At 48.8% G+C, this 14,441-nt stretch overlaps 1 protein-coding gene across 1 annotated transcript in view; it reads left to right on the forward strand.

The window, feature by feature from the left end:
• PITPNM3 (PITPNM family member 3) overlaps positions 1–14,441 on the forward strand; it is a 93,410-nt gene that overhangs the window by 43,269 nt on the left and 35,700 nt on the right. Inside the window, exons 5-6 of the mRNA XM_056865569.1 lie at positions 3,705–3,781; positions 5,608–5,843. Coding sequence (XP_056721547.1) covers positions 3,705–3,781; positions 5,608–5,843 — 313 coding nt within the window. The remainder of the gene's footprint in view (positions 1–3,704; positions 3,782–5,607; positions 5,844–14,441) is intronic.

Raw genomic sequence — 14,441 nt, forward strand, 5'->3', positions numbered from 1 at the left:
TCAGTCTGGGACAAAATTTGCCAACGATGTGTGTAATGTGATTAATATCGCTAATTATGGAATTGAAATAAATATGGGGTGCTCTTTGATTGTTCAAGGTATTTTACTTTCTCTCTCAATAGTGCTTATAACAACCCTCCAAGGCCGGCCGCTATAATTATCCTCATATTATGCCAGACATCTGTGACAGAGAGGCAGGATTTGAATTGATAGCTTTCCAATTTACAGCACACAATTCTTACAGTGCAATCCTAAGAACCATTTCTTGGGAGCAAGCACCACAAAATAGACAGGAAGGGCCAGTGTGAGGAAGAGGAGTGGCTGATGGAGGAAGGGGTGGGTACCAGTGGGGAAGGGCAAGGGACCACCAGTTATGCTCTGTTGCCCAGGCCCCACAAAAACCTGGTGCTGGCCCTGTTTGGTTTGGAAGAACCTGGGACCCAGAACCAGTGTAACGTGTAGTTCAGCCCTCATGAGGCTGAGAAAATGTTAGCGACAGTAGGCTGCTTTCCTTTGACAGCGCATTTTATTGGGTCTTCATAGTGCTCATGGGCCTCGTGTGGGTCATTCCAACAACACTCCTGTGAGGAAGGGTCAGAAACAGATCTATGCTGGGCTGCGTGTCTGGAATTCTATCGCTGTGTTTCATTTCTTTACCCCATTCTTCCTGAAAGGAGCTCAGATCTGCATGTATGTTTCTCCCTCCCCCAGTTTAGCTTCCTGAAAATGTTAATTTCACTCCTTTAAAAAAAAATCATGTTACTGGCCCACGTGGCAGCCTGAAAAATGCTTCGAAAGCATGGGAGCAACGTCTGCTGAAATATCAGAAGCCAGACAGATGGCTGAATATTTTGGGGCCCTGAGCAGCTCTTCCCTAGCAAAACCAGAATAAATTATGCAAAACAGTATGACAAAATTGCAGTGTAAACCATGCCTTTTTTTCTGCATTTGATGACCTAAATAAACTGCTTGTTGAGGTTTTTCTTGGCACAGAATCTGCACTGCCCAGGTGCAATTTTTTTAAATTTGTATGTGTGTGAGGAAGGTGAGAAGGCCTCACTTCCTTCCTTGGAGCGGTGGAGTCTGATCTGGAGAACCGGGTTTAATTCCCCCACTCCTCCACATGAGCAGCGGACGCTAATCTGGTGAACTGGATTTGTTTCCCCGCTCCTACGCACGAAGCCAGCCGGGTGACCCTTGGGCTAGTCCCAGCTCTGATAAAGCTCTCTCAGCCCCACCTACCTCACAGGGTGTCTATTGTGGGGAGGGGAAGGGAAGGTGATTGTGAGCCAATTTGATTCTGCCTTCTCCTCCTCCTCCTCCTTCCCCCCTCCAGTATTGGCTAGTTTGGGGTACTGAGCTGCAGCCCTGGCATCTTTCAAAACGTACCCCTGGGCACAGCACTTCTAAGGGCCCTTTGGCATACGACGCAGGGCAATGCCGGCATCGTCCCTGAAAGGGGCGCCCACCTGGGAAGCGCCACCTGTTCCTGGCTGTTGAAAGCATGAGGGTTTGTTGTGCGCATGTTTGCAAACAGTGCGACGGTTCCCCGCTGTTAATTTGATGGTGGTGGAAGGGGCCGCCCAGCCGCAGCCAACGTATAAAGACCCTGTAGGGTTTTCGAGGCAAGAGATGTTCAGAGGTGGTTTGCCATCGCTTGCCTTTGCGTAGTGACCCAGTAGGTATAGGAGAGAGGGCTGTGTGAGGAAGAGGAGTGGCTAATGGAGGAAGGTGTGGGTACCAGTGGGGAAGGGCAAGGGACCCCCAGTTATGCTCTGTTGCCCAGCCCCCACAAAAATCTGGTTCTGGTGTTCCTTGGTGGCCTCCCATCCAAGTATTGACCAGGGCTGACCCTGGTTAGCTTCCAAGATCGAGCGAGATCGAGCTATCCTGGCCTATCCAGGTCAGGGCTCTTAATCTACACTCCATATTTTCAGGGTTGTCCTTTACAACATCTTTGGTGTACTTCCAGGAGACATAATTGTGAATCATCCCTACGCTGTGCTGCTGAGACCATGCCTGTCTCTTCCCTTAATTCTTTCTCTGTTGCCCACAGTGACTGAGACACTAAATGGAGCAGCCATGCACAGCTGGTAACTTCCCCTGCCTGCCAGGTGTATTTGAAGGCCAAATTTTGAGCCTTCACTGCTCAGCCGACGCGCTCGGGGAAATCCAGGTTCTGCATTTGTTCCCTCGTCCCTAGGTGCCGACGTCTGACAGAAAGCCAGTGTCCTTTTCCCTAAAAGTGGGGGGGGGGACTATTTTGAAATGAGGGCTTGCCCATGGGGGCTGCCACTTCCAAGCGTCTTGAAACGGCGGTTGGAAAAGCCCATTTTGAAAACAGTGCGGCTGGAAGTTATTTTTATATCGACTCCTGCCGGCGTTTGGCTTCTGTCTGCAGGCCTTTTTCGTTGTGCTGTTAAAAGCTAGAATTTTAGTTCAGGGAAGCTGAGATGATTTTATTGTTTGGCTGAGCATTTTTCTGAAAGTGCTGACTAACTCCAAGACGATTTTCTTGGAGCTCGGCAGCCGCCCTTGAGCAAACCTGGTTTGTCCATGCAGCAGGATGAGGTGATAAAAGTCCTGTGGTGGTAGCTCAAGAGATCTCTGCCACTTTAGGATGCGGGACTGTGAGGGATGGCAGCGCCATATTTGAAGCCAAATGCATAAAGCGTTCCCCACAAGGAAAAAACTATCACCTCAGGGAGACAGGCTCTAGCCCCGTCCGCTCCCTGCAGTGCTAGTTCTCTGCTGCATGGATTTTTTTAAACGAGTCTATAAAAATTGCATTCCCCAGCTGTTGCCTGAAGTCCTCCATTCCAGTCTAGCATCCTGGGACTCCACCATCTCAGTGCAAATGTTTTTATTAATGTTTGTATCTATTGCTGTTAGCCTCCTCGAGCGGTATTCTAAGATCTAAATCCTCAACATAAGCTCATTCTGTTATATGCTTGTTGTGATAACGGATTTTCCCCCTCTTTGGATGGGAAAACTGCATGAGGGCAAGATTTAGAAACTCCTTTTCTTCCCACAACATTTAATTTTTTTAAAGACACGTTTTCAGTCCCAGAATAACATGTGGACTGTAGCTCCCACTAGGATTGGAAGACACACATTTGGTTGGGAAGGGGGGCAGGCCCACCTTCTCAGGAGCAGGTTATGGGGGATCTCAGTGTGGTCAGTGGGAGGATCCCATGTGCTTAGGGACAGTGACAAGGGACGAAGGACAGAGGCAACACAAAATGCTGATTCATCCACAGCATCCCACCCTTTGGCTGAGGAGATATCAGGAGGGAAGTGGGAAACGCAGCCAAAGACAGCTGCAGTTTTTAGAGAAATGGCTTTTGGGGCACTGAAAAGCCTTGGCTAAAAATGAAAACTCATAATCGGCTGGAAGCCTAGAGCTTCAGGTGCGCCTTTTACAGCAAATTGCTTTAAAAGGCACTGAACGGTAAACAAGTGAAACAATAAAAACAGCCTCTCTCTCTCTCCTGTTCTCTCTATTACATGAAAAGAGCTTTCACCGGGCAATAGTCATGCCCTTGGAAAACCGGGCAGATCACATCCCCAGCTCCACTCTTAAAAGAGAATGAATCAGCCTGTCCTGCAGGCTTTTGCAACGCTGGTGCTACCGGAAGTGAAAGTTGTTTTGGGTTTTAATTCATACAGGCTTTTCTCTTTCTTCCCCTCTCCCCTTCTTTCAGGAGAACTGTATAGGGCCTCTTTAAGGAAGCAGCGCTATCCTGCCCAAGGCAGCATTGAGATTCACGAGGACAGTGAGGTGAGACCGTTGACCCAACGCGCTTCCAGGCAGCCGCCGGTCCAGCAGTGCTGGGGTTTTACTGTGGAGGTGCCCTCAACTTCTGCCATACGCTGTCAGATTTGGCAGAAGAGATTCCCTTTGAAACAGTGGCTCCTTCCGGGAGGCCGGCTGAAGCTGGATTGGTGGCGTCCACATCACAGCTGAGCAGCCCTGTCATTTCTGCAGTCGCTGCAGATTCCAAGACTCATCTTGCTCTCGCTATGAAGGGGAGGGATCTCTCTGGATTCCTGCATGCTGGGCACCCTTCCCCACTACACACTGTCTTTCTATGCAGGGCCTCGTTGTGACTTCAGGGGGTGGCATCTTGGTGCTTCCCCCCCCCCCCCAACATTTTAGGTTTACACAGTTTTAAACAATATACATATATTACAAAATATAGCACGCAGTTAAATAATAGAATATCTTATATCAGTAGAAATATCTATAGTTTAAGGCACCGAGAGAAAAAGGACACGGGGAAAATACACAGTGCTGATTCCTCCAATTCAAATGCTTATCCATCCTGAACCTGCTTACCGTTCATACCTTTAAGATACGTTACATTAGATTTGTAAGCGTTACCATACCCCTTCAGTAATTCCTGATTGAGAAATTCCTTTCCCAAATGTAAAAACTGTATTACTTTGGAACACATCAAGTAAATTCTGTTATATGGGGAAATGTTTTAACATAAATGAACCCGCTTCAGTTCTTGTGTTTTAATTCCATCCTTCCTCCACGGTGCTCACGGCAGCCTGACATCTCTTAAACGGGGATTCGAGGACTGACCTATGAAGGCGGCTTAAGGCTGTGCAATCTCTGTTCTGAAGTGGAGGACTTTTTTCCTATTGAATTTAATTCAATTTATTAATTGATCTCTTGATTTTATTTTTTTATATTTTTGGTCTACAAGGAACCCCTTTCTCTAAGCAGTTTATCAAATGCATCACCATTATACAACCACCAGTAAAACAATCTCAAAACATCAAAAGCTATTACAGGGTGGCAGACTGAAACCAAGATAAGCCACCCGAAGAATTAAAATGGGAAATCAAATTGAGCTAAGCCCTCCTAAGCAACACAGGCTTTGACAGTTTACAGAATGGTAACGAAGACCTCTTGGGCAAGAGGATTCCATATTCCTGGTGCTGGCATCGGGAAGAGCTCTTTCATGGGTTACTTCCTGTTGAACTTCCTGCTTCACCAAGGATGGTGGGACGAAGGGCAGGTGATCCTGGTCTTCAGATAGACCCCACCCCTGCCCTCAATTTAAACTGTTTGATAGAGTTTGTAGAACTAGTTTGAAGCAGGACATTTGATGTTCCAAGTTTGGTCAGATGGTCCCCCTCAAAAAATTTAAGACCAAAATGGTGCTCTCAAAGATCTGTCTCTCAAAGTTCTATCCTGGCCTTCTACCCAGGAACTTAGGAGAGAGGTTGTGGTTCTCCCTGTCCTCCATTTTATCCTCCCAATAACTCCCTTTAAGGTAGGTTAGACCAAGAGGGTATAACAGGAGAGCTTCATAGCTGACCAGGGATTTGAATCGAGGTCTCCCCAGTCCCAGTCTGACCACTTTACCACCCCGGCTTTCAGTAGAGGTGTCTAGCCTTGGCTTAATTTTTGGTAGACTCCCCCCCACACACACACACACACACATGTGCTTTTTCAACCCCTAACAGGTAGGTCACAACTCCACAGGGCAGGTCACAAAACCTCTCCCACGCAGCCCACCATTTCGCCCCAAATCTTTCCCAGGAGGCTTGGCTCTTTTGAATATGCCGGCTGGTTTTTCTCTTTCTCTCTAGGAAGGAGGTCAGCAGGGGAGCTGTAAAACTCACGTCCTGATTCTTGTCCTCCACGGGGGCAACATCCTGGATACAGGAGGAGGGGAGCCGAGTAGCAAGACAGGAGATGTCAACACCTTCACGTCGGTGTTTGAGAAGGTGACGCAAGCCCATTTCCCCGCTGCTCTTGGCCACATCTTAATCAGGCTTGTCCCCTGCCCAGCTGTCTGCTCAGAGGCCTTCTCTCTCGTGGCCAAGTGAGTCCCGTGCTTGCTTGCTTAGGCATGCTTTGCTCAGTGCGTTAGACCCGGCTGAGGAGGGAGGGGGCCGTGGCTCAGTGGTAGAGCATCTGTTTGGCATGCAGAAGGTCTCAGGTTCCATCCCCAGCATCTCATCTCCATTTCAAAGGGTCCGGGTAGCAGGTAATGTGAAAGACCTTATCCTGAGACCCTGGAAGAGCCAGCTGCCAGTCTGAGTGGACAGTACCGACCGCAGTAGGCCAGTGGTCTGTTTCAGTGTAAGGCAGCTTTGTGTGTTTGCGTATGAGGAGGAGAAGTTCCTGAGGGCAAAGGTGGCTTGAAGGCTGTAGGTGGAAATAGCAAGCATAATGCATGTCAAGGTCTTGGGGACAGATGGACTTTCTTACCTCAGGCGAGCCACTCTCTGCCTTAGTTTCCTAGCTGGGAAATGGAAACTACCAGCGATTGTTGAGAAGGATGGTGCCGAGTTGTTTTCTGTTGCCCCAGAAGGTCGGATTAGAACCAACGGGTTGAAATTAAATCAAAAGAGTTTCCATCTAGACATTAAGAAGAACTTTCTAACAGAGCGGTTCCTCAGTGGAACAGGCTTCCTTGGGAGATGGTAAGCAGAGGCTTGATGGCCATCTGTCAGCAATGCGGATTGTATGACATTAGGCAGATCATGAGAGGGAGGGCATCTTGGCCATCTTCTGGGCATGGAGTAGGGGTCACTGGGGGTGTGAGGGGGAGGTAGTTATGAATTTCCTGCATTGTGCAGGGGATTGGACTAGATAACCCAGGTGGTCCCTTCCAATTCTATGATTTTAAGCTGTCTTTGTTGGGGGCCAGCAGAGAATCGATCTTGGCAGTAAATGTGCTGGCTTTAGTAAATTTAAATAATAGCCCCAATCTGAAGCAGTGATCTTTTGCGTAAAAGATAACTTAACAAGACGTTTTTACTGGCAGCTTGTGCCATGTCAGGTGGCTTGTTTTAATGCCGTGGCTTTCCGAAACTCCTGAAGGGATTCTCTAAGCCCAGATTTATAGAAGTGAAAAACCGTCAGTATGGCATTTCAAGTGAAGAACGAGTCTCAGTGAATATGAAATGCCGCATTCGAGAATAGGAATATTCAGCCTATTGCACTTGGGGATGGGTTTAGTCTAATACTTACTGCTGTCTGGAAAGCTCAGACATGCTGCTTAACTTGAAGTCCCTTGGCTGAGCATAGAAAGGAAGCAGGGAAGGTTTGGGGTGAGCAACACAGAAATAATTAGAATCATAGAGTTGGAAGGGACCTCCAGGGTCATCATCTAGTCCCCTGCACAATGCAGGAAATTCACAACTACCTCCCCCCCACACACACACCCAGTGACCCCCTACTCTATGCCCAGAAGATGGCAAAAACAACAACAACAATTGATCCAGTATCCCTGGCCAATCTGGCCTGTAGGAAAGAGCCAGCGTAGTGTAGTGGTTAAGAGCGGTGCTTTGGAGCAGTGGACTCTGATTTGGAGAACCGGGTTTGATTCCCCACTCCTCCACATGAAGCCAGCTGGGTGACCTTGGGCAAGTCACAGCTTGCTTAGAGCTCTCTCAGCCCCGCCTACCTCACAGGGTGTCTGTTGTGGGGAGGGAAAGGGAAAGTGATTGTAAGCCGGTTTGATTCTCCCTTGGTAGAGAAACTCGGCATATAAAAACCAGCTCTTCTTCTCCCTGACCCCAAAGTGGCGATCAGCATTACCCTGGGCATACAAGAAAGGGCCACGAGAGCCTGCTTGTGGGAGAAGTTAGCAGAAGACCCAGTTTCACCTTGATTTGAGTTACTGCCATGAGGGCAGTCGCCGTGTGTGGGGAAAAGTGTGGGGAAAACTGCGCCCTGCTTCAGAGGTGGCCAAAGCTACTGTGTTGGGTACATGGAGTGCACTTTACAGAAAAGACATCTGGCTCACAGTGGAAACACAGGGGTGGATCCTGGGACTCGTTTCAGCTAACCTGGATCATAGGGGAAGGGAAGGTGATTGTAAGCCAGTTTGATTCTTCCTTAAGTGGTAGATAAAGTTGGCATATAAAAACCAACCCTCCTGCTTCTTCTGCGTATGCAGAAAAGCATCAGACTCACTGATTAAAAATAAAATTGCTCTTTATTGAGGGAACTACATTTTGGATAGGAAAGCTGAGAGATGAGCCTCTAGCTGTCTAACTAGCTAAGGAGGGAGAGGGTAGAATAATTTCTGGGAAGAAGCAGGAAATTCGACCTAAGAAAATCAGTCTAAGGACAGACAAGAGGTGTGAAAAGGGTGGAAAGGTCTCTAGTCTTACAGCCCTAACAAGCTGACCACTTGCCTGCCCTCTGCTGGGTCTTCTTTTCAATTCCTTTGCACGCCAGATGTTGCAACTCTTCCTACACACCCTGTTGCACCAGATGGATTTTTATGCCCATTTGAAAATTCCCAGTTCTGTCAAATGCAAGATTTCCTTCTATGCTAGGGGAAGGAGACGGGGAAGAGAGTTGGGTGACTGGCAATCCTATCTTGACCCTCTTTGCCTTCACCCCAGGATTATATTTTTCACCTTTCTGTTCAAGTGGTGGTTCTGTTTCCTTTCCCTGGAGAGGCATCACAGAAATTTTGGAAGCTGCCTATACATAGAACTGTGCTAACTATAATTTAAAATCTTGGAGTGCCTTTTCAGTGCTCGTTCCACAGGCTGCACATTTAGAAATAAAATGGAAACTCTTCCTCTTCTTCCCCCACCCTCGGCAATCAATCTCATCAACGTAGTTGGCAGATAGCAAGCAGACTCCTGTGTCAAAATATACCTCCTGCTCTAATTGCCGCTTTGTGCCGCATCTCTGCACCAGCCGACGTTAATTTATTTAAACTGCCATGGAAATAGTTGGGATTGGCTGGCTTGTTCCTTGAGTTCTTTTGTGTTCAGAGATTCGTAATCCAAACAACAGCATGTCCTGGGTCAGTTCGACCCAACGGCCAAGAACAGAGACAAACATGCAAAGCTTGGAAAAGGACTTACAATTAAAACCACAACTGCTTCAGATTCAGATTTCTTATTAATACGGCAAAGCCATTGAAATATTCATATCAATTACAAGATAGAATTAAAAGATACAGTGTCTAAAAACTATGGGACATATAATTCTTAAGTAAACAAATTTCTATTAGGTAAAAACCTCAGATTAATATAGCATTTTCCGTTTTAGGTTAGATTGCCAAGCCCCCGCTTTGTCTGAGGGATCTTGTATGTCAAAGCACAGAATTTAGCTACTTGTTTCATCGTCTGGGCTGACCCTTCCCAAAGGAGATTCCTCAACCTCCCTTCCTCAGAGCTGTCCTTTGTTAGATTGAGGAGAGGGGAAATTAGCTTAAATCTTGCTTCCTCATAGAAAGAGTATCCGAAGAAAAAGCACGCAATGGACTCGACTTCACCCAACTTACAGGGACACCCCCATGCTGATCTTGGTAACCTCTTGAATCTGCTTCACTTTATCTCAGGGAAATCTTGGGCTGTGCTGGAATGCGCCCCTTGGCCGGGTAAATATTTTCAGCAAGCGCTGCGAAAATGCTTTCTGTTAGGGTCTTTTGCTTGTTTTCCCTTAGTCGGCGTTTGCCCTCGAGGGTGACATCCCATAGTTGAATCCGACTGGCAAACATACATTTATGATATCATCCCTTTTACTACATGATCCGTGACTAATCCTGGAAGAAGAAATAAAGCTGCAATCAGAACATGATCTTCCAGGTATAGACTACATGACCAAAAGAAAAATACGAGTGTTCGAACAGTAGAAGGGTTCCCTGCCCCCACCCCAGGGAAATCTCACACACCCGCAGCCTGAGAAGGATGTGTTTTGATCCCGAAGGTCAAAATGAGAGCATTTACAGTGCAGCCCTAAACTGAATTATAAGAGCAGATGACACCCGCGAATTGGGCAGTTGGAAGGAGATGGATGGGTATCCCTTCTCATCCCATTCTGCAATCTTTGCAAATGACATGAAGACAGGGTTGGCAATAAGGGAGCGTCCCCCAAACTGTGCAGCCCTTCCAAAGTATCTGGAATATGGCTGCCCTCTCAGCTTTTCTATTCCTGTTTGGAGCTCCCCAGAACTCTTCCCTTCCATACAACCATTCATAAAACCTTTTGGGGTCCTACTCACTTTGCTTAGACACACATGCACTTAGACACACCCACAAGAAAGGGTGGTGTCATGTCCTGTCATCTGCCTAGGTGTAATTCAGACAGCTTGTTCTCCCAGGAGGAGGACCCACACACACACGCCTCTATCGCTGAGAAGCAGGAGGAGTCGACACCCCCTGAGGAACACGCTGAGCAACCTACCTAGCAGGCAGAGACCATTAACCCTGCTCCATCCTGGCAGGCAGAGAGGCTTTGTTTTACCATGAGCCATGGGTAGCCACGCAGTCCTCTCTGGCACCTTAAGGGCAGGGAGGTCAGCGAGCCCGAGTTAAAGCTTATTCCAGAGCTCTGCTTTCCTCCTTTGACTGGTCGGACCAGAACCAATCGGTTGAAATTAAATCAAAAGAGTTTCCGTCTAGACTTTAGGAAGAATTTTCTAAGAGCAATGCTGATTCTATGACCTTAGGCAGATGATAAGAGGGAGGGCATCTTGGCCATCTTCTGGGCATGTAGCAGGGGTCACTGGGGGTATGGGGGGAGGTAGTTTGGAATTTCTTGCATTGTGCAGAGGGTTGGAGTAGATGACCCTGGTGGTCCCTTCCAACTCTATGATTCTATGGTCAACCGATCTTCTGCCTGCTACGCTTCTCGCTCTGGATCCAGGGGTGGCCCAGACATCACTCTCTCTGGGTCTGGGTTTGAGCGCTGCCTCCGTTGGCCCAGACTGGCCCCAGGCGTGTTCCTTGAACGTCTGGCAGTGGCCCCGCAGGTGAAAGGGCGGCAGTTTCTGACCTGCTTGTGGCTAAGGAAGTACTTTGAGAGCAGCCCTAATGCAGTAAAACGGGAAGAGGAAACGTTGAGCCCTTGGCCGCCTCGCAAGACATCATCCTGTTTCTTCTGCACGGCCGAGGGAGGCGGCCTGTGCAGAGGCTTAGCGGCTCTGAAACTCGACAGCCATGTGAGATTCTCCAGCAGAGGCCTCGCTGGCCTCGGTCTGCTCCTCCTCCCGGCTCCTGCCATCACCAATGATTGCCACGTCACGAACTGTGCAGAGTCAACCCCCCAATTAGAGGACAACCAGCTTCACCTCTGGCTCGTCAGTACTACATAGAGGGAAGTGACAACGTGAGGAAGAATGATGGAAGGGAATCTAGCAGGGCGACTACAGTTGTGGCTGGCCGTGTCAGCTACCGGTGCCAGCCAGTTGTACTCCTGTGGTTTGATTGGGCTTTGGGGCTTAAGCAAGAGCCCTCTTTGGCAGGTGGTGCAGTTTGGCTGCAGGAGAGCCTGGGTAGAATGACGTTTGGTGTTTTCCACTTTTCATGCACATCCAACTCGTTCACAGCCTTGCAAGGTACAGTGACACCCGTGCAATGCTGCAGATGTTTTGATATTGTATGAATCATAGAATCATAGAGTTGGAAGGGGCCATGCAGGCCATCTAGTCCAACCCCCTGCTTAATGCAGGATCAGCCTAGAGCAGTGATTCCCAAACTTTTCGGGCTACCACCCCCTAAGTTTCCACAAACTCAACTCCAGCGCCCCTTACCCTATCCAACAAAACAGTTGAAGGGGCCCACTTCTAGCACCCCCCTGCTGCTCCCTTGCCTCTTAGTGCCCCCCAGGTAATCCCACCGCCCCCCCCAGGGGGTGGTACTGCCTACTTTGGGAACCAGTGGCCTAGAGCATCCCTGATAAGTGCTTGTCCAGCCTCTGCTTAGAGACTGCCAGTGAGGGGGAGCTCACCACCTCCCTAGGTAGCTGATTCCACTGTCGAACAACTCTTACTGTAAAAAAAATTTTTTCCTAATATCCAGCCGGTACCTTTCCGCCCACAATTTAAACCCATTATTGTGAGTCCTATCCTCTGCTGCCAACAGGAACAGTTCCCAGCCCTCCTCTAAGTGATAGCCCTTCAAATACTTAAAGAGAGCAATCATGTCCCCCCCTCAACCTCCTCTTCTCCATACTAAACATTCCCAGCTCCCTCAGCCTTTCCTCATCGGCCTTGGTCGCCAGGCCCCTGATCATCCTCGTCACTCTCCTCTGCACCCACTCCATTCTGTCCACATCCTTTTTGAAGTGAGGCCTCCAGAACGCACACGGTATTCCAGGTGCGGCGTGACCAATGCAGTGGACAGCAGAACTATGACCCAGTGCAAGGGCCCAAGCTACGTTCAGGATCCAAGCTACGTTTTGCGTTTGACTACAAGCCACAGTTTCACCCGATGGACTGAACCTCCTTGCTTTCTATTAGACACTCCCTGTCTACTCCATCCCTCCGTGCCACATTTTAGTATGTGACCACCATTCGTTAGCTTAATTGGGCCTCTGACTGTGATTGGGCAAATTGCCCTGATGTCACAGAGGGCTGCATTTTCTCTGGCTGCCGCTGGCGAAACTGCTGCATTCCATGTAAGCGACAAGGAATGCAAAAAAGGCTGGCTGCCGCAGCTTAGACCCAGGTGATGGACACAGCAAAGAGTGCTTTTTGAGGGGGTACAGTGGGGTAGGATTGCTTGCACATAGGGCCTGGTTAACACCTGTTCCTTTTCACATCCCTGATCAGAGTAGTTTGGCTGACTTGCTGGAGCTACCTGGCTCTCTCCGTATTGCTCCTGTCCTCTGCTTTGTGGCAGTGGAGTCTGGGTTGACCGTGGGACTCACTGGCCTCTTGAGCATACCTAAATCCCTTGATGCTCTGGGGGCTCCGTTTCTATCTTGTAAGTTCCTGGCCTGAATTCTTGCTTTGTTGCCTTCTGTGTTTGCTTGTGTGACATGAATCGTGGTCTTTTCCATTTCCCCCTATTAAGTTATACGTTTGCAGGGGGGGTTTTGTTTGTTTGTTTCGTTAAGTTTTCTCAGTTTGCATAAATATTACCCACAGATCTTTTCTGCTTTGTGCATTTCTATGGCTTGTATGAAGTGGCAAAGTCATTTAATTGGAAATTGATGGAGCACGCAGGAAGCCAGCTGAGCTTCAGGACATAAAAGCTGTTTTGCTGCTTTGGGCACAAAACGTCGTTTGGGCGAGCTCCGGCACAGCAAAAACACTGGAGGGTTTGTTTTTCCCCTACAAGAAAAAAATGCAGCATGCCCCCCACAGGGTAGAACTGCCTGTCTTCCACTGAGATCAACAGCAGAATAGTAGAGAGCCCCCCAGGGTGTGTTCCAGTGCAACCATCCCAGGCTTGTGGGTTAAGCCCTTTCTGGTGGCACCTGACAGCATCTTGCTGCCACCTTGTGGCTGCTGGCTGGCTATTTTGAGGGTGCTGTTGGCACAAAACTGCTGTTCCAGGGGGGATGCTGTGACACAGTCGTATGATGGCAAGCAAAGAGAGCTCTCTCGCTCTCGCTCTGCCTCTGTATAGTTACCAATATTTCTTTTTAATGGGGCTGATGTCCACAAGAGGCTTTCTTCAGTGAAGATTGATGGCCGGTGGCTGCCAGCCACGCAAGAATGCACAAAACCTGCTTTATACTAAACCACATATTTGGTCTATCAAGGTCAAAGTGTCTAGTCCAACTGGCAGCTCCTCTCCGGGATCTCAGGCGGAGATCTTTCACATTACCTGCCATCCTATTCTCACTATCTGACCCTTTCAACTGGAGACGTCAGGAACTGAACCAGGGACCCACCGCACATGAACCACTACCATTGAGCCATGCTTCAAGGCTACCAGCTGGACCCACACGCCTGGGCTGGGGGCTGGAGAGCAACCCTTTTGGCGGCAGCCAGCAAAGGAAGCAGGGTTTTGCAAATTGCTGGCAAGGATGCTCAAAGTATGCACTACTTGCTTTGGGAGAGAATCGATGCCACTTTTGAGAGCAGCCTTCTTTCCTCTTCCTGTGGTGCCCTTACCTAGCCAAGGTGGTCACAGTCATGGCGAGGGGATGGGTGGGCATGTTGCTTTCACTGGCTCCTTTCCCCTCCTTTCTTGATTTTGTTCCTCCCCCGCCTCCCTCCCCCTGCCCCCCAAGATTTGTAGATGCTTCTCCGGGGCTGTATATTCATCATTACATACAAAGATGTCATCAAGTCACAACCGACTTACGGCACCCCCCAGGAAGCAGTTTTCAAGGCAAGTGAGAAGCAGAGGTGCTTTGCCATTGCCTTCCTCTGTGGAGTCTTCCTCGGTGGTCTCCCATCCAAGCACACCGACCCTGCTCAGTTGCTGAGATCTGCTGAGATAAAGCTACAGCATGCTGTCTTCCCTCCCATGCTCATCATCGCCAGCCACTAATTCAGTGGGAATTAACATGGAGGCATGGAGCCCCGTGGCGCAGAGTGGTAAGCTGCAGTACTAAGCTCTGCTCACGACCTGAGTTCAATCCCAATGGAAGTAGGTTTCAGGTAGCCAGCTCAAGGTTGACTCAGCCTTCCATCTTTCCGAGGTCGGTAAAATGAGTACCCGGTTTGCTGGGGGTAAAGTGTAGATGACGGGGGAAGGCAATGGCAACC

This window comes from Euleptes europaea, chromosome 19, assembly GCF_029931775.1.
Source record: "Euleptes europaea isolate rEulEur1 chromosome 19, rEulEur1.hap1, whole genome shotgun sequence".
Classification (NCBI taxonomy): Eukaryota; Metazoa; Chordata; class Lepidosauria; order Squamata; family Sphaerodactylidae; genus Euleptes; species Euleptes europaea.